Genomic DNA, 19,967 nt, shown 5'->3' on the forward strand with positions numbered 1-19,967 from the left:
TGCAATAATAATAATAACAATATGAACAATAATAATGATAATTAATCATCATCTCTCGACTAGCTTCAGTCAGTTTAACTGACATTTTCTTCAACAATCTGTTGAACTACCTGAAAAGAAGGAGAGAAAAAAAGAAACATAACACAATAGTTTTTGCTTTCGAAAAGGAGTGTGTACATGTCCGTGTGTGCAGGCTGTATGTGTGTGTGTTGAGATGAAGGACTTTCCTTAATATTGTGGAAGGATCCTGGAATTGAATGAAGAGATAGTCCATTGAAAGCAGTTGAATGCCATGACAACTAGGAACAACCTCAGATTTATTCCAAACAGTTAGAAAGCATTGTGCGCGGGGCGTCAATCATCTATTATTTCGACCCCGAAATAAATGCAAAAACTGCGGCCGGACAAAAGCTTCCAACAGGAGCCGGACATTTGTCTACATTTCCCCCATTGTCTGCAGCTTAGCAATCGGTTTGTATTTGTGTTTGCCTGGGTCCGACCACCCAGGATGCGCAGAGGACTTGCTAAAAAACGTGAAACATTGTCACCCACATCACATACTGGATGGGAGGCAGAGGGAGGAGAGCGAAAGGGAAAGTCTTGAAGGGGAGGAAAATAAAGTAAGCAACAATGATACTCGGATTTCACCAGGAAAAAAAGAAAGATTGAGCACTTTAAAGGAGGCTCCCCACAAGCAGAAAACAAATATTGGGATGCGCTGTCAAGTTGAGAGTGGAGAGATATATAGAGGGAAAACGCAAAAGATTGACATTTTTATTCTCATTGTACAATAACATACATTTTGGTAGGTACATGTATTTTCATGTTTAAAAATGTCTAATTTTTATAATCAAGCCTGGAGAAAAAAAGTAACTGATAATACTTATTACTATAATTATTATTATTATTGGTGTTGATCTTGCTGGTTTTATGGTCTTCATCAGTGTCACATTCACATCGACCCTTTGTCTTAAATACTTGTTTAGCGTTTTCAAACAGAGTCCTGCTTCAGTTTCAACACAGCCTCTTGTCCCTAAGCCTTGGCAAAAATATTGACACAAAAGGTTTACATAAATTATCACTGACTATTTGAACAAAAGCATTTTGTCATGTCCATCTCTCAAGGAAAATATCATCGGAACGTATCGAACCTCTAAATGTTGTTTTTGTAAGTGATTATTTATGCCAGAAAGTCAAAGAGAAAAAGCTTCTGTGGGAGCAATTTATCAAAACGGGCTTTTTAAGTATTGTGAGTATAAAGCTACTTGGAGGTTCTTTGTATGTAAATAGGGTGTAAAAAAGGCCCTCCCCGTCTTTGTAATTAATTGACACGTTATACCACTCATCATGCTCTGAAGCACCAATGGTAGAGGCTCGGATCTCCCCAAAACCCACAATTTCACATCTGCAAACACTGTCTTCATCCACTTGACTCCTAAGACCCGCCCACACGTGGCCAACCTTTCGCGTTTTTTAATGCTTTTTCACTGCAGGTTCATGTGTTGAGACCAACCTTATATGGACTGATCGGACAAGGTAATGGCTTATTTCCCTCTAGCACCCAGCAGTAGCACAGTATCCATGAGCCACATATAGCACTTCAGCCACTTTGGCATCCTTCCTGGACTTACAGAGACTGAATCAACTGCTACTTGCTTAGGCAATGGTTTTCCACAGTGGCTGCTTTGACTGTACTTCAGCGTAGAGCGACACTTACTCGTCGTATTTTCCCCTGAAAAATCGCCTCAGCTTTTTTCTTCTTGTTTGTTTGTTTCACAACAGCGGATTGTCCGAAAAGCTGGTGCAGCAACTTTTCCCTGCATATTTGCCCCCCACCAGAATATGTCGTTGACCAACACAAAGACGGGCTTTTCTGTAAAGGACATTTTGGACCTTCCTGACACAAATGACGAAGAGGGATCTATCACCGGAGCGGAGGAAGACACGGAGGGATCGGAGACCACGACAACGACAAAAAACACTGGAGTTTTGGTGCAAAGTCCTCTAGAAAGCGTTCAGAATCTGCCTTTAAAGAACCCTTTTTATGACAGTAGTGACAATCCTTACACACGATGGCTTGCTACTACGGACAGTATTCAATATTCATGTAAGTAGAGTCTTACAAACCTTGCTGATCTTGCTGATAAAGACTTAAGTTATATTTTCAAGCGATGCGGTTACATTAAGTCATATATGACTTATTATCAATTATAATTAATAATATGCAGCTTCAAATAACGCCCTAACGATGCCCTTGGGTGGCGTGCACTGTTCATCTTTATGCACCGTGCACTGCTCGAGGCGTTTACAGCTCAACAAATGCATGCAGTGTTAAGGCTCACCACACTTTGCTTTGTAACTATGCGATCGATAAAGCACCGTAGAAAAAACGGGCGGAAGTTATTTGGAGTGTAACTACAGTGTGACATTTCAGACTCACAAACAAATAGTGCACCTTTGAATACTTTCAGTGACTCATTCTACTTGTCGAGAATTAGGGCGAGGAATTATTTTCGTTTTGTTACCTGCGTGGATTTTCAGATGAGATCAGAAAGCTGCAATTGGCCAGAAAGTCCTGTTCTTTTTTTAAATTGTATTACTTAGCCGTGCTCGTGTCTTTAAAGTGACATTAAGTCTCCTAAATCTTTGTGCAAGTTTTTATCCATGAACGCGTTCGCATTTTGCGCAGTGGCGCAATGTATTGCTGTATCCTAATTGTTTGTTCAAGACTGTGTGGTCTGTGTTTGTGATAAGTGTCTCACAGAACTTTACAACATAACATTTTGACAGTGTTTCTCCCGTTTCTTGCCGCAGTGCACGGTCTATCCGCCAGCTCGCAAGACTCGGCCAAGTCCCCGGAGCCGTCCGCAGACGACGAATCGCCGGACAATGACAAGGAAACTTCTAGCAGCGGCGGCAGCGACTCCGGCAAGAAGCGAAAAAGGAGGGTGTTGTTTTCAAAGGCACAGACCTACGAGCTGGAACGCCGCTTCAGGCAGCAGAGGTACCTGTCCGCCCCGGAGAGGGAGCACCTGGCAAGCTTGATCCGCCTCACCCCGACCCAGGTGAAGATCTGGTTCCAGAACCACCGGTATAAGATGAAGAGAGCCCGGGCCGAGAAAGGTATGGAAGTGACCCATCTCCCTTCTCCCAGGCGGGTGGCCGTGCCCGTCTTAGTCAGGGATGGAAAGCCTTGTCACACTCTTAAAGCTCAGGACTTGGCGGCCACTTTTCAGGCCGGGATCCCCTTCTCGGCATATAGTGCCCAGTCACTCCAACACATGCAGTATAACGCGCAGTACAGCGCCGCGGCCACGCCACAGTTCCCCACAGCACATCACTTGGTGCAAACGCAACAGTGGACTTGGTGAGAGAAATTATAGAGACTTGGCTTGGAGGTGCGGTAGGGAGTTTCACCACAAAGCAAAGAAAAAAATGAAACACACAAACAAAAGACTTTTCATTTTTTTGCAGCTTGACTCATATATATACTACCATTTTTATTCGGGGCTCATGTGTGCGCCGTGTTTACATGTTTTCGTTAAGAGAACTGGGTCCAAACCTCTCCCTTATAGATTTTATTAAGAATGTCAATGCTCTTCTTGTGAATTTTTTTTGTAAAGTATGTTGTGTGTTGGTTGTAGAGATGTTTTCTTTTTTTTTCTTTTGTTTTTTTTCTTTTGTCCCTTCGTGTTTTTATCAGCACGTACGAACCACTTTATAATTATAGAAAATTTAATTTCTTGCTTCTTTTATGGACCGAAAAAAATATTTATGGCCATGAATAAAAACTGGCAAGTTTTCAACTTTTTCCCTTTTGTTTTTATTTCTTGTAAATATCTTGTGGGCAGGTGGTTGCGAAACCGGTTGGATGTTGATTGACCAGAGACATTTTCCAATTTAAGAGAGATAAATGAGGAAAGTAAATTTACAAGACATGTCAAATATGTAAAAATAAACAGTGTAGTCGCGCGGTGATTGCTAAATATCCTAATTTTTAAATACGTTTTTTTTTTTTAATAAAATTCTGTGTTTCTGAAACGAGGCTTTGATTTATACGTGTCCTATCGATTTGATTTGGGAGACATCGCTTAACACCTAAATGAAAGGCGAAGAGCCAAACACTAGATTGTGGTGAAGAATGGAGCTGGGCATGGGAATAAACCTCCAGCGTACTTCAGTCTTTTCTTTTTAGTCAGATTTAATCCGGAGAATATTTTTTCTCTGTCCGAACACCTCACTGCTAAAGAGCCTAAAGTCACTTGTGAAATGGGACTAAAATCCACTCACTTAATATAAGTGGGCTTCTCAACATAAGAAGCTTTTGAGTCAAAAGCACTCCTTTTTGTCGACATCCCCAACCACTCTCCGGCTTTGGGTGCAAAGTGGCAGACTGTGGAGGACAAGCATCGTCAAATGCAATAAATGTTGTGTTATCTTATTAAGCACCAAATTGCAAACGGAACGGGAACAATCAATGACTCACCAGCCTTCTTTGTTTAACCGCAGCCAACGTTCAACTAAAATTCGCCCGGCTTTAACCGCCTGCTAAAGTTATTTTCACACGATCATATGACGCATTAGGATGTGTTTTAGACTATTAGGCGCTGTTTTCTTTATTATGGGACCAAAACAAGCAGAAATGGACAAATGGCACCTCTGTGATCCGCAGAGCGCACTGCGGATTATCAGACTCCGTCAATATCTTGGGTAAATATGATAGCCTGGTAGAAAAATCTATGCATTTTGTTTGTCCCAGGACAGAATTCTCACAGCAGATGTTAGAGTCGCCCCTATCATCACTGAACAAACAGCTAAATTGGGCAGATTTGCTAATTATTTACAGAATTGAGTCTCAGGGGGCTACTGCTTTTGTGGACGACACAGACTCAATTTGTCCCTGACAGAAAGGCTTTCTGTTTCAACACTGGTTGAGCTTGTAGGTCAAATAAATCAGCAACTTTGTCATAGTTTGCTTCTTTTTTAATGTTTTATCAATAGAAAAAAAGAGAGAAAAACACCACTGCAGCGTTATGATAATTTCCTATCCCATCTTTAACCTAGAGAAAAGGAGAAAATGATATGCGTGTTTGGGGAATTCCGAAGTGAACTGATAAAAGGACAGAATAAAAGGACGATTTTAGCGGCTGGTTTCTTTGAAGCAAAACTGAAGTCCGAGAATATCATTATTTAAAAGATCATAAGTAAAAGAAACAAGCTGACTTTTTTTTTGGGGTGGGGGGGGGTGGGGGGGTGGGGGGGGGGGGTGGCTGATGAGGCAGTTTTGCTACTCCATCACTGTACAATACAGTACACAAGGAAATGGAAGGACAAAAGCCCAGGCCTGGTTTTACTGGATGTTGGAGGCGTGCATGTTAACAAGCAGCAGGAGTGGAGATGCAGACAGTGTAGATAGACAGAGTTTCTTGGTGCTGTTCAGAGTCAGGGAGATGTATCCTTGGGCTTTTTGTCTTGTCTTTCACTTGGTGCCATTGTGATCTTTGCTGCACACGTTGTGTCCCATATGGGCAGCTGGGCTCGGAAAAGGAGAAAAGGATCTCTTACAAACCCCAAATTGTATCAAGCTTTCAAATAAAGCATTGTTGTCTCTCAAAGAAAAACGAATTAAAAATTCGTGCTATATCTATTCTGGTCAAAAAAAGAAGCCCCATTCACACATAACAGGGAGTCCTTCTTCCTTGATAGAGCTATGCCAACAACAGCCTTCTCATTTCTCTTTTCGCTCTATCCCCCCGTTCACCGAAGTGAAAGGCTGATTATTGTCTGACCAAAAAAGTGGCTCGTCAGAGCTCAAAAACTATTTTTAATTGCAGACAGAGTTCTTCCTTGTTTGCTTTGAGTCCTGCTGGTGTGCGTAGGCCTAATCCTAAAATGACCACAAGGAAATATATTTGACAGTATTTACCCTGAGGACTTTCCATGTATAAGGTGCAAAACTGAACGAGCTGTTAAATGTTGAGATTTTACGCCAGCTCTGTGTTGCTAAGTTATCAGGCCAAATTCACGCTGGTTGCAATTACAGAAAAACTGATTACTGATAAGAGGTAAACGCACAAGCTCTCATTTGCATCTAGATGTTATTGTGGATCCAGTGATCTGGAAGATGCAGATGTTTTCCATGGGAACAGAATCGGGGTGTTCTGGCAGGTGTTTCGTGGAGTGATGCGTTCAGATGCAGTGCCTTTGGAAAGACTTGAAAGGGTGACATGAGCACTGCTTGTAATTGTAAATATTTTATTAGGCATTTGTTTAAAAAAAAAAAAAAAAATTTTAAATAAAAACATCAAAGACAAGATACAAATAAAACCGAGGCAGATGAACACTTAAATTTAATCTTTGGTCAATGAGTCAAACTGTGTTGTATGTACCTTAAAACTGAATCAAAATATAAACTTTAGCTGTGTAAAAGCGTGTTTGGTGAACATTTTTGGTGAACAGCATTCGTTTTGCACCTTTGCATTGTCATTAACACGCCAGAAAACAACACTAATCCACTACCAGCGTTGCGATAGGGTCAGATCTATCGGAAATTGCTTTTGGTTGCTTGAAGGGATACAGCAGTGCGACAATAAAACAAGCATCTTGGCGTGCAGCGCAGTTCAACCTGCGTGGATAACGCTATTATATACCTTGGAATACAATACTTGAGGAAATATGCACTTGGGACACAGTGGATCTTCGTCATCCTGCCCGTTTGAACCTCGACATAAATCATTTTTCTATCATGCACATCGCCAAATAAACGAGGATTTCAAAGCTATAATAAGCGGTGCTTTTCATTTAAAGGAAGCTATCGGGGTTTTATTGCCTTAAAGAAGATCCAGATTAGATTCGCCACAGTACCGATATTAAAGAGAGAGGGGAGTGATGGAGGGAGGGGGGGGGGCAGAGTAGAAATTGTTGCACACGGTTGCCACAAGATGGAAGCAGAGGTCTTTAGTTGGCGTGGTGCGGATTTCACCTGAAAATGTCCAACTTCGTCTGATTCCATCACTACAAATTACTGCAACTGAATTCCAACTGCTGAAATTCTCGTGTTGTTTTTCTTCTTTAATGAACGCGCATCCCAGCAAACTTGACTGTCTTTTGAGTGCATGATTGCGGTTTATGACATTGTTATGGATCTTGAGAGAATAATCATATCGCTCTTCAAAACAAGCCAGACAAGACGTAAACGGTCCGCAGGCAATTTAGGCAGTTTAACTGGTTTCTGTACACAGATAAATAAACCAGGGAGGAGCAAAGGAAGAGAGACTCTGTGTTTCTCCACGGTGTGGCGCATTTGGATAGGCAGACGAACATGTTTCAAATTTATTCACTTCGGTGAAAGTGAACAATAGAGGTGAAGTGACATTCTCTAAAAGATAGTCTCTTCACAGTCAGTGTCCCTTACAACAAAGAAGACTGAGTAAAATCTGCTCAACAAAAATAAATTAATATATTAATGAATAATTATGGAAAAATAATTCTTTTAAAATCATATACAGCAACAGAAAAAACTGCCCTCTTAAGCCACCAGACAAAATCAAACAGGATATATGTGGTACCTGGTGGTGTAGAGGTTAATATCACATTTAACACCTAGAATCTACTCACGTGTATCATTTACATGTATATTACTTCGCACAGTTATGTAGACTCACATTCCAGCCTGCAAAATGCCTGAGCACCATCATCTTGTCAAGCAGAGAAGGACGCAAAGCACTGCAAAATGGGTCAAATGACGTCAAAGCAAAACCTACCATCTTAACTCACCTTCTCAGATTGGCAACAGTGAGTTTGAGCCTGCAGGGGGCCTCATTGGGCTGGAAAGATTTAGCAGCAGGGGGTGGAGAGATGCTGAACATGGAGGAGAGTTAAGTAAGGAAATCTATAATTTGCAAGAATTTTGGACTATTTGTCAAGCTTAGGCAAAAGATACACAGTCTACAGCAAGCATCACGCCAAAAAGAGCAATAATCCTACAGATTTTAACAGTAAATATTTTTTTGGAGGGGGGTGACATGTGGAACATGGGAAAGTACCATGATTAAAATAACTTCAAAATGATAAGCAAAGTTAAGGCTCATTGGTGGTGAAATCAAAAGTGCTGTGTGAACCAGAGCAAATCCACAAGAAGAGGCCTCAAGTTCTCTCAGTGGGACAGAGCCTCATTGAGTATTGTTAACATCAACCTGCCATCTGCATGAGAAGAGCCCAGTGAGCTGCAAGCTGACTAACAAAAACGCCAGCGTCTGCGTTTTAAACAAGGAAGCAACAGAGGAACTGCAGCTTGACAGCATCTTTCAGTGGAGTTGAAGCGGAGAAGAGACATCTCTGCAGCATCTTCTGCTTCTGTCAAAATTGTTAATCTTTATCACAAAAAAAAGAATGAGGCTATCTTTGTCCACTTTCTCATGAAGTATATCCAAGCCAAAAACCGAGCATAGTCTTTTTACATTAAGTATGATAAGGGAAAAAAAGTATGTCAGCAAAAATATATTCAGTTAAGTTCATTTGACGAATGAACGCCAATAAGAAGCATTTCACAGCATCTAAAAATGAAGAACTACTTAGAGATTTAATGATATCTCAATGATCAAATTTTCTATTTAGAATTTCTGTCTTTGTCTTATAGAATTCATGCTAAATTTGTACATTTGTCACCTCATTTTAAATTGTGAAAGTCTTGTAAATATAAATGTCTCAGTATCACTTTTTACACCTGTTAAGGTGGTTCATTTGAATTATTTGCATAAATCCAACAATCAAACGTCATGTTGTTTAAGTTGTTTTATACAATTAGTTTTCCAGCTACTTAACTTCCTTATCTGCTGTATGCAGTGTTGTTCTATGACATGCATGAAAACACAGGGAAAATGCAGAATCCATTACTTTCTTGTCTCTATTTAATACCATTTCCTTACACTTCATTAGTCATGGGAGGAGGTAGGTATTGAGAGTAAACTTTTCTTTTGTTTTACGCCATATCAGTCTGCATCTGGAGTATTTTTTGCCAGGATAGCAATGAGTTATGCAAACTGTCTGGTTCATTTTAGCTTTTTGATTCTCGTGATGATATCTCACGGCTCTGATAGAACTAAATAGATGAGTATTTAATTTATCTTCTGTTCTCATTTTGTTGCACAAAACACAACATGCAGCAGAGCTCTGCTGAGGAAGACGCTGACAGCGCAGTTCTAACAATGTGGCGGTAGTAGGTTTAAAGTGCTGCAAATGAACAGCACCCAGTTCAGTGTCATCTCCGTGAAGACCAAGTGAGCGTCAAGGTTCTTGACTTTGCTGAATGTTGAGATTTTAAAAACAGCTGAGTGAGCTTAAAGATGAGGAGACTGACCAGGTGGTAAAGGTTGAGAGCTCAGATAGAATTTTTCTTTTCTTCCCAGATACTCTACTCCAGCCCTGACTCCATGTAAAAACAATGATCTGTACGATGAGTCAAATAAAGGACTATAAAAATTCATACTGGCTTTTTATTTCGGCAAATTTCAAGGACTGTGCTTGTGATCATGATGAACTGATTATGAATGGACAACAGATGTCAATTGTGAATTCTCTTTCAACAACAGCTCATTTCTGTAGCAGAAGATGTACCACAGAATAGCTCATTAACGCTGACAGTATAAACCTTGTGTATTTTCCTGAGAGAAAACGATAAAGGAATGCAACAGCCAATTAAAACAAAACAGTTATTGAGAGCTATTAACGACTAAATGTGTCTCAAGCAGAACTCTTCTACCCTCTCTGATGTGGGAGCACTGGTATATGAGACACACGTGGCAATAAGACGGTTTGTTTATCACATTTTGCCGGGTTTGAGTGTACGAGAGAATTCATTGACCTGGTAAATCAACCAAGAATCTCGTCATTCTTATTTGATTTACTTATTAAAAAAAGTTAGTGACCCTGATTGATACTAACTGTAAAACCTTTCCCTTTCCTATTATTAGATTACAGTTAATATTACAGCCTGTATGATACTTAACGCAGCCTTGTAACAAATATTTAGTTTTAGAGAAGAAGAAGTTCAGCAATACTTGGTGATTCAGCCACATCAATTTACAATGAAGTTAAAGGGGTGTTCATAAATGAAACTGAATAAGACAATTAGAATTCTAGCTGCAAAGTCCACAGTATGTTGGGATTTCTCACACATCAACAACACTGCCTGTAGTCAGTAATAACAGACTGAACATGCTTGTAATAAGCACATATTAAATACAGTTACTCCTTAAAGAAAATCACTATTATAGCCATTATAAGAATTATGGGCATGTTGAGGTGTTTGTGGGACTAAAAATTGCATCTTTGGAAATTGTCCTGTTAAATGATCAAAAATCTCTGAATCACCTCCTCATCCTCATTTGTGTATTTGAGATATTTAATTCATACTGTTTTACAGAAATTAGGCCGTAATTATTGCCCTCCAAAAGATTTCAACATACCTACAGCAAATAGATATGTGCGAAAATAATTGCTAATATGTCTAATTTAAAGAATCTCGAGGAGAAGAATGTTTTTGGTTTCTTTAGATCAACAATTTAAAACCATCTTCTATCGACTGCAGGAGTTCAGTCTTATGAGAAAGTGTATAATAGACATGTTTGTCCTCGTGTTCAAAATGTAACACTGGCAATACAGACAGAAATGTTGCCTGTTAATCCTGTAAAGGGGCAGAATTCAGGCAAGGTGATGCCAACCTTTAACCATTTGTTTACTTTTTGTAATACCTAACTATTTTATTTCTATCCACAGCTCAAACAATGCATATGTTAGCGACTTCCTTTATGCATGTATTTCCATGTCTGCCCTGCTTAACCAACATCAAGTGACAGCACAGTAGAGAATGAACATTTCTTGGACAATATTTGGTTGGGTGGGTTACAGTTTGGTTCTGTGGTGCAACAGTGCTCAATGTGCTGTCATACAAAATCACCCCTGCTTACTTATAAGCCTTTTTGAATATCTTATTGTGGTCAAAGGTTCCTTTTATATGCTGAAAAATGTAGGTGTGTTGTAATTTGCATTGGAAATGTAGGCATGTAAAGTTTTTTGGAGCCCTGAGAATATGGTGATCTTACAGTTTTCAGCATGTGACAGTTTCAAATGATGAAACACACAAGGATGTTATAATTATAAATCAGTTGTAAAAGCAACTGCTTGTGCAGTGTAAAAATGTCATCCATGAAGAGGATGCTCACATTGTAAAAATATGGTATTTTAGCCCCAACCATAATCATTTTCTAAAACTACTTTGCCTCTCAAAGTTTTTGATTTCTGACCTTAACCAGTAAGTGACAAAATTCCATTATGAATTGTTGTGAGTATGTATTACCAAGGCAACCAGCAAATTTTTTGTAGGAGTGGTACTGTACAGAACATCTTTATGGGTCTTATTTCAGGGTATGACCAAACAACCTATATGTTTTTCTTCAATTGTGAACTTGTTAGCTATGGACCAACATAGATTTGATGTGTTCTGTGGTGAGACTACATTGCTCACAGGTTAAAAACAGTGCACGTTAATTAACATGTAAAGGCAGCTCAGCTTTAAATCTTCCCAAATTAACTTGTATGAGTTCTATAAAACTTGTGCTGATGTATTATAACATGCAAATTACCACCTGGTCATAATTTTCTTTTGTCTTCTCTTTCTCAATGTTCCATCTCAGGACTTGAATTGTCGTGTATAAAACCCTCAGTCTGCTGCTGTCAGGTGTGCTGGATGGGGGACAGCGCCAACAATCGGGTTCCCAGAGTTGAGTGTTTATGCCTTTCACTTAATGGATTGTCTCACCTTCTTCAGAGGATGAACATGAGGTGCTTGAGATGCCAGCACTGCAAATGGATCCTGGGGCTTTGAGCCTGATAACGACCAGCCGTCATCTGTTTCAGACGTGCTTCAGTCAGCATGTTTGATGATCAAAGAACAGCAATGTGGCAGTTTTACTGATTCAAAGAGTGTAATTAACTTCCTGTGTAAAGAGGATACAAAGAAAATGTAGCAAGTTGTGCCACTCTTGTGTTTGTTTGCTTGTACTCTCTTGTGAAATTATTTTGGAGCTTTCTCTGCTATATAGAAAATAAATTAATAAAAGTTTATGATGTTCCTCTCATGGACTTTGCTGAATAGGCACATCATATCAACACAACTGAGAAATGCACAACCTTACCTGAATTCATTGTGTTAAGTTTCACATTCAACTCTTAATACTCTTGTGGTGTGTAAGATAGGAGCAATAACTGTCACAGATACCGTTCTCTGACTGTGTTCATCTGCACAAAGGCAGCTCAACCCCACAAAAAAACAAAGGAGTATCATTGCTTGGACAACTGAGGAAAATGTCTAAAATCCGGATGTCACAGAAGGAAATGCACCATGACACATCAGTCAAATACCACTCTAAGGAGTGGCACATGAATATTCATCATATTCATTTCTTCATGCAAATCTTTCTTCATATCTTGACTCTTTTATTTTTTACAGTATATGGGAATCTGTTAGCCAGTAGCTTTGGTTCACAGTGTACAGCTCCTTCATCAGTACCAACAATTCTGAAATCCAGCTCCTCAAATCCTCCGTCCAGCTTCTTTTCAGCTGATGAGTGGTTTCCAACATAACACGAAGCGTGAATCTGCTTCTCTGAACGTCCAGATCTTCCCGAGCGATTAAAAGCGAATGAATTCTTGGAACTGCTCTTTTCAAATCCTGACTAGTGCAAACATGAATACATGTTTCAGTGGAGCTTGTTTTTTGTACTATTCAGTTTTGTTTTTATTTTCCATGCAATGTATTTCAATCTATTTGAGATCATTTACACTTTGTTTAAGTATTTTCAACTTACTCATTCAATACTTGACAGTTTGCTGTTTTAAATTGTGATCTATAAATAAAATTTTGCAAAATGAGCAGACAAATTAACAGAGAAATGTTTATTCCATTAATTTCATTAGCATTTTGGGGGTTTATAGTTCTCTTTGGGTACTTCGGCTTTCTCCAATCATCAAAAAACATGCATGTTAGGTTAATTTGTGATTGTAAATTGCCCCCAGAAGTGAGTGTGAGCGTGCATGGCTATTTGTTTCATTCAACTCTGAGTTGGTCGTAAGACACACTGGCGACATTTCCAGCGTGAGCCCTTCCTCTCTCTCACCCGATGGCATCTGGGATAGGCTCCAGCCTCCTGCGACCCTGAACAGGATGAAACAGGTGTAGAAAATGAATGGATGACTGGAGTTTTTGTAAATTACAACATGTCATAACACATTGATTTGCTATGATTATATTTACCACAGACAAAATGTTGAAGCTTTCTTTTGGAATGATAACAGCAATAAACAGATTTATACAAACAAACAATATAATAACATATTTATAAATATTGTTGAGCGTAAATATCTAATACATATATCCTAGTAGTCTAATTTATAATTTATGAGCTAACTGTGAGTTTTTATCTTCTTATACCTCATTACACTATTTTCTTCCAACAGCAAATTAGGTATAGACAATTCAGAAACAATACACTGCATCATATGCACCAGTAAGCATGGTGCAAGAAACATCAGCAGCATTACAAACCAGTCAACTAGATTATACATTAGTAATCTTTGAAAGTGTCAGGAAGGTCTTCATGTCTGATGGGTGCATTCAGCTCATCATACAGTATAGAGTACAGAGATTGCCCTTAATGAATAAAGGTTAGATTGTGTGGTGTTGATTCCTGTGCTTTCCTCCCAGCAGTGTTTGGTTTCTTCATAACAACATTTTGATCGATGGATCCTACTCAGTTTTAACCATTTCTACCTCTGACACCTGGATGAAAATTAAGCAGAGTTTCAGAGAATGTTAATTTGTAGTAGATGTTACAGTTGGACATAGGTACATTTTTGTTGTAATACATGAAGTGCATATTGGAAGAAGCAAAATCATTCATTCATTTTTCATACAAACTTTATCCCATTCAGAGTTGCTGGAGCGCAGGAGCCTATCTCAACTGCCACTGGACAAGAGGCAGGTTACACCCCGGAAAGGCTGCCAGTCCAATACAGGGCCAACACAGAGACAAATGATCATGCACGCTCAAACTCAACCCTACAGTCAACTTAGAAACATTAAGTCATCAATATGCCTGTTTGTAAAATGAGGGAGGAAGGACAAGTACCACAAGAGAAAATGGTGTGATGTGACAATGCTAACCAGCACACCACCGTGCAGTCCTGAGAAAATCATTTATTTTTCATAAATACAAACACATATCATAGTACATTCACTGTATGCCAAAAGCACACCCCCAGATAGATGAGTCAAAAGCACCTGAGAAATGAGGAGTACCCTCACTCCTCACGCATTTTTTGCTGAGGTGGTTTTGAGCAGATGACCGTAGGGTGCAAGAAATGTCTATTTCCATTTAGAGAAATACTACAAATCTTTCACAGTGCAATAAATAAAAAAGGATATTTCTATGACAAGATGAGTGTGGCTCTTATTATTCTACTTAACCTGTTAAGTGTTCACTGAATGCACGAAATCCAAGAGTCTTATTTGCCACCAAATATTGTATCTAGTATGACAAAGTGTTACTAAAGAATGTTCATGTGCCACCTTTAGTCAGTTTTACTGGTGCAGTTCATTTTTTATCTCAATGAGTTAAAAGTATTGTTATCTTGTTCAATAGAAATAACACCACATAGAATTGTATGAATATTGTGCTCTTTAAAAGGTAGATTTACGAAAATTCAGGTTTGTTTAGTACAACAATAAATATGAAAATTGAAACAGATTCATTTACAGAAATAATTCCAATCAATCATTAAGAAATCCATTCCTAATTATAGCAAATGAAGAGGGGACAGAATTGATTGTTCTTTCTGTGGTGATTCATATTATTTTTAATTCGTTTTGTTTTGTTTGTGTGTGTGTGAGAGAGAGTTTGACATTTTAAGACCATATATGGTCACAGGAAAACCTATTGCCTTTTATTTTAGTCATTACATTTTACTTGGATGCTGGATGCAGTAAAACAAAATGCAAAAACTTATAAATTATAAAGTGGGCCCAGTAGAGTGCCCGTATAGAAATCCCTCTGTTAGCTCTCCTATAGCCGCAAGTAGCCACATAACAGCACCTATGAGCTGACAGAGCTATAGTACACGTTTGTTCATTAATTTTTCTTAAAGTATTGGTGAAATAAAGACAGATAATGCCTTATTTAGAGGCTGCATCGTTTTTGCCCGTTCACTCCATTATATGGATCACGAGTTATCTAAATAGCTTCCGAAGGACGCCGACTTTTGCCAAACTGTTCTCGGTGAGTAGATAAATGTATTTCATGCCATAAATAATAAAATTTAAGAAATTTAAAAATACCGGAGTTCCCCTATCTTTTTTGTAACCAGTTACAAGGAGAGAATTCCCAAAAATAACAAAAGGAGTGAAAAAGCATTTTTAAATGAGGCACTGGCACTCACTTGCTGTGTACTTTGATTATACTTTTGGTATTATTTTTGGATAGTTTTGTGTTAGATTTAAATTTGGAGATGTTTTCAGTCATTCTTTTATTTCACAATATATCACGTCAGACTTATCTGACACTTTTATCCAAAGCACCCTATAAGAGTATGTTGTTGGTAATGTGGAGTGCATGTCTTGCCAGTGGCATGTCAACATGTAAACTTAGGAAGTTGGAGAATGAACCAGCAACCTTCTAAATGAAGGACAACCACTCTACTTTCTAATCTAAAGCCTTTTTTTATAGCTAAACTACATTTTGTGGAGTGGATCAATGTAGCAACACATACTATCCGACTTGAAATTAAGCAGCGAAAATGTTCTCCAGATTTAACTAAAAAATATTTTGAATTTTGGCTTCAACTGTGAGCAGATTGACATGTTAAAAGGTTTCCTTTTAATGTTGTGTTGCATTATTGTTACATTTATTAATTGCTCTTTTATAATTTGAACCAGTCTGAGCGTCAAGAACAGTTGATACACCTGACAGCCTGTTAGAGACACTTTATGAGATCTGTCTTCACTTGCACTCTCTTTTCAGAGCGAAGGAAACGATTTGTTCATTAGTTTATGTAATGACAGGTGTAAGATTTACAATGTCCACAACCAGCAAATTGTAGAAACGAGTTCATAGAATATAGAAGTAACACTGTTTTATAAGATTCTATAATAAGCAGGTTAATTAGTGACAGGTGAAGGGGTCAACAATGGGTATAAAAGGGGCTTCAAACAAAGGCTTAATATTTCCAAACAGGGATGGGTTGGTGCTCACCACTTTGCACCAAATTCCATCAGAGAATCACTGATCAATTAAAAAGAATATTTCTCAATGCAAAATTGCAAATGACTTTGATCTTTCAATCTACTATGCATAATATTGTTAAAAGTTTCAGGAAGTGTGTGGAAGTCTCAGTGTGTTATGCCCAACGACAGAAACTACTGTTGGATGCAGGCGACCTTTGAGCCTTAAGTCGTCCCTGCATATATGGCTATATTGATCATGATTTCATCCATGATCGATATAGCCATGTTGGCCTCCATTTCATTTACAGCAATCCGACACTGTATTCAGAAAGGTAATCTGAAACTGTATCACAAAAGGAGGAAGCCACATATCAGTCCTGTGCAGAAACATGGTTCTATGTCCCAAAAATGAGAAAGGCCACCCAGGCTGTTTTAAGTGGAAGATGCATAAGTCAGCATCTCTGATTGTATGGGGTGCATCTGTGCCCATGGCAAGGATAACTTCATATGTTAGAATATATCAGTGATGCAGAGGTGTAAACTGGAACTTTAGTGAGACATATGCTAGCATCAAGGCGATGTCTTTTCCTAGGAGGTCAGAGGTTATTTAACAAGTCCAATTTAAACATTTCTCATTTCTCTAGTATTGCTCCTATAGGTGCAAGAAATTAAATGCAACTCAAATGACTGTTTCCACATGAGAACTGATGTCCTTTTCAAGTTTTTTGTTTAAGGTTTAAGAAGCCACAAAATCCTCAGTAATCATAAGGAGGAAGGAGGGGCGCTTCGAAGCAAATGAACAAGGACTGCCACCTCAGAATCCCGACTGGGGCCTTACTCTGTGAGGTTTGCATGTACTCCTTATGCATGTGTGGGTTCTCTCTGGGTACTCTGGCTTCCTCCCACCATCCAACGAAATGCATGTTAAGTTAATTGGTCTCTGTAAATTGACCCTAGGATTGAGTGTCCACGGCTATTTGTCTCACTTGTCTCTGTGTGGCCCTCTCATGGACTGACTACCTGTCCAGGATGTATCCTGCCTCTGAGTGGCAGTAAGGATTAGCTCCAAAATGAACAAATAACATTATTGCATTGTAGAAAACTTCACAACTTTACTAAAAATGGGGTTATGTTATTTTGATAGGCAATAAGAGATATATAATGCAACTGGTTTTAGCAATGATCTCTGTTTTGAAGAAGACCACACTGTACATTTAGCAGATGCATTTTCAATTGTCATAGATGGAAAAGTGCAAGTGACTAATAATACACACAATGGCCACTGTGTGAGTGCGAGCTGCCGTGCACAACACTGGAACTCTAAGCATCTGAAAGCAACTCAACCACTGCCTTTACCTTTACACGAGGGGTTTCTTTAAATGCACTTTTACCAATCTTGAAAGCGAATGGAAAGAAACCACATAAGGCCTCAGAATCTGGTACTATTTTGTCTACCTTCCTGTCACTACTACCTTAAACTGTAATATGAATTATAACATTTAACACAGGTAATATATTCCACATCATGAGATTTGATAACAGTGGTTGGAAATATGAAACATGAAAGCATTTTATTTAAGCTTTTTAATCAGGTTACATCAATAAATAAGTTGTCATGAGAACGTGTATTTGGATATGATTCCTAGTAACTTAAACATGCAGACAATAATCACTGTTTTACGACATTATGTCCATTGAAAAAGTGGATTTTACATTTACAGTTACAGAACCTGCAGGTTATCTGAGTTTCTACTTTTAAAGGGCTGTACATGTCTATTCATTTATTTGCATTTGTATCTGCAAAGCTGCAGTAAACTGAACAGAACAATGACACAAATAAAAGTTGTGAAGCTGTAAGTCGTGCACAATGGCTGACACTGAGGGAGGATTTCTGTGTTTTCCTGTTGACTTACCAGCAGCAGCAGTCTCCATCTAAGTGGAGGAATCTTTTTATGGCTCCTGCACTTACGGAGGGAGGAGAGAAGAGGAACAGTCTGCAGCGTTTTAGCACACAATCTCATGATGGTTTCACAGAAGAGGCCAGCCAAGCATTTCAAGTGGCAGAGCAGCGAGAGGGCAGCATTGTGGAGGAGAGCAGGTAGTGTAATGATCAGGTAGACAAGATGACATCAAGCGTCCTCAGAGACGGTCAGGCACAGAGAGCTGACATCCTCCCAGACAAAAAGAACCACTGAAACGGGACCAGACAAAATCAACAAACAAGAGAGGTTTTAGCTTTGAGTCAGGAAGACTTGCTATCACTTTAGAGCAGCACAAAGTCACACACTCAGAGCAACACATGCAGAAACAGAGACAAATAAACTTAACCTGTAGATGAATAACAAATCGCCAGAATCTGCTTTTCTGTGCCACAATATTAATAACATGTTTATAATTGAAACATCCTTCTTTATATGTCCCTGTGAGACATAATAATATCATTCTACACTTCTTTTTGCCATTTCAAAAAACATAATAGATTATTCTTGAATATAAGTATATTGATGGGCCGTGCACCTTTTCAGTGGCTTTGCCGTTATTTCAGTTCTTATAATATATTGTTGATTTTGCTATAAATGTGAAATTTCTTGTATCATAAACGTGATGCAGGCTATATAATATTTCTATTAAACAACTCTTATGGCCATACAATGACAGAACTACGGCGTGCATGATTTTCTTAGTAAGTCTAAATCTTTAATGAGGCTTTAAAATTAATAACATTTTTGATAATCTTCACATAAAATCTAGATAACTTTTTGAGAAAAACAAAAATGTTGCTTAAAAAAAAGCTTGATTTTCGTTGTCTATATCTTCATTATTTGTCTGGTTTTATAATACATACAGCATCATTTTCACCTGGCGTGACAACTGACATGCAATTTAATTAGTCATCTTCTTTATAAGAAGTATCTAGTGAAATACATCAGTACAGAAAAGATAGAGATATTCAACATTTTTGTAAGGTGAAAATACATGTATCATCCACAAATGAGAACTTATTTTTCATGAGTGACAAATCAGTTTGATGTTTTCCTGTAATTTCAGCCACCATCGTTCAGTTTAATTGTAGACATTTTGCTTTCTATGTGAACATCTATCAGTTTACATCTGTTTGGTTGAATGATAAAACTCTTTTATCTCCAGACAATTTGCTTCTTTTCATTCAATGATCATGTGAAAAACAATAGTCAGTGTCATTGCCGCTGTTGCTATTGAGGCATTGGACGTTTCCCTGCTGTAGTTCCTCAGATGACCACTGAAACATTAGTGTAACATTTGAAGATATTTTTGTATCATCTATTGTTACAACATATCAGCCTGGTACTTTAACTATTTTACACGAGACTACTGCTTTAACTATGACATTAGCCAACAATTTTAATAGCACTTTCTAAATTTGTTTTGGATACTTTTCATGATAACACGTCCTTGCTTATAAGTGCAGGCTGTTGAGGGACCTCATAACCAGCTTTGTTTTGTTTAAAGAAACCTGATGACTTTCAGAGCACTTACTTCAATGAAAGATGTTTAATTTAGCTTTGCTTGGCAAAGTCAACACAGAAAAATCAAATATTCCCTGTTTCAAAACACCTAAAGCAAAATATTCTACATTTATTTGAAATCCTTATTGCTGTATGAGGATACAAAGTGTCAAATATTTTTCCCTTTTCACAGAACAAATTTGAGC

General features: G+C 38.4%; 1 protein-coding gene across 2 annotated transcripts; it reads left to right on the forward strand.

Annotated features, from left to right (window-relative positions):
- Window positions 1-1,770: 1,770 nt before the first annotated feature.
- nkx2.2a (NK2 homeobox 2a) lies at window positions 1,771-4,402 on the forward strand. 2 transcript variants are annotated; one of them, XM_072365395.1, is made up of 2 exons: window positions 1,771-2,107; window positions 2,791-4,402. In XM_072365395.1, exons 1-2 carry the CDS (start codon window positions 1,843-1,845, stop codon window positions 3,369-3,371), a joined length of 846 nt encoding a protein of 281 aa, XP_072221496.1. In that variant the 5' UTR covers window positions 1,771-1,842; the 3' UTR covers window positions 3,372-4,402. The 2 variants fall into 2 exon arrangements, with proteins under 2 accessions (XP_072221496.1, XP_072221495.1); XM_072365394.1 differs by having other exon boundaries at window positions 2,815-4,402.
- Window positions 4,403-19,967: the final 15,565 nt, after the last annotated feature.

This window comes from Leuresthes tenuis, unplaced genomic scaffold, assembly GCF_036924035.1.
Source record: "Leuresthes tenuis unplaced genomic scaffold, fLeuTen1.0.hap1 SCAF_15, whole genome shotgun sequence".
Taxonomy (NCBI): domain Eukaryota; kingdom Metazoa; phylum Chordata; class Actinopteri; order Atheriniformes; family Atherinopsidae; genus Leuresthes; species Leuresthes tenuis.

Excerpts from the sequence above, each read along its gene's own strand:
- nkx2.2a (XM_072365395.1), top strand. The coding sequence starts at position 1,843 with ATGTCGTTGACCAACACAAAGACGGGCTTTTCTGTAAAGGACATTTTG. Across the intron at positions 2,108-2,790 it reads GGACAGTATTCAATATTCAT|TGTTTCTCCCGTTTCTTGCC; the intron begins GTAAGTAGAGTC and ends ACATTTTGACAG.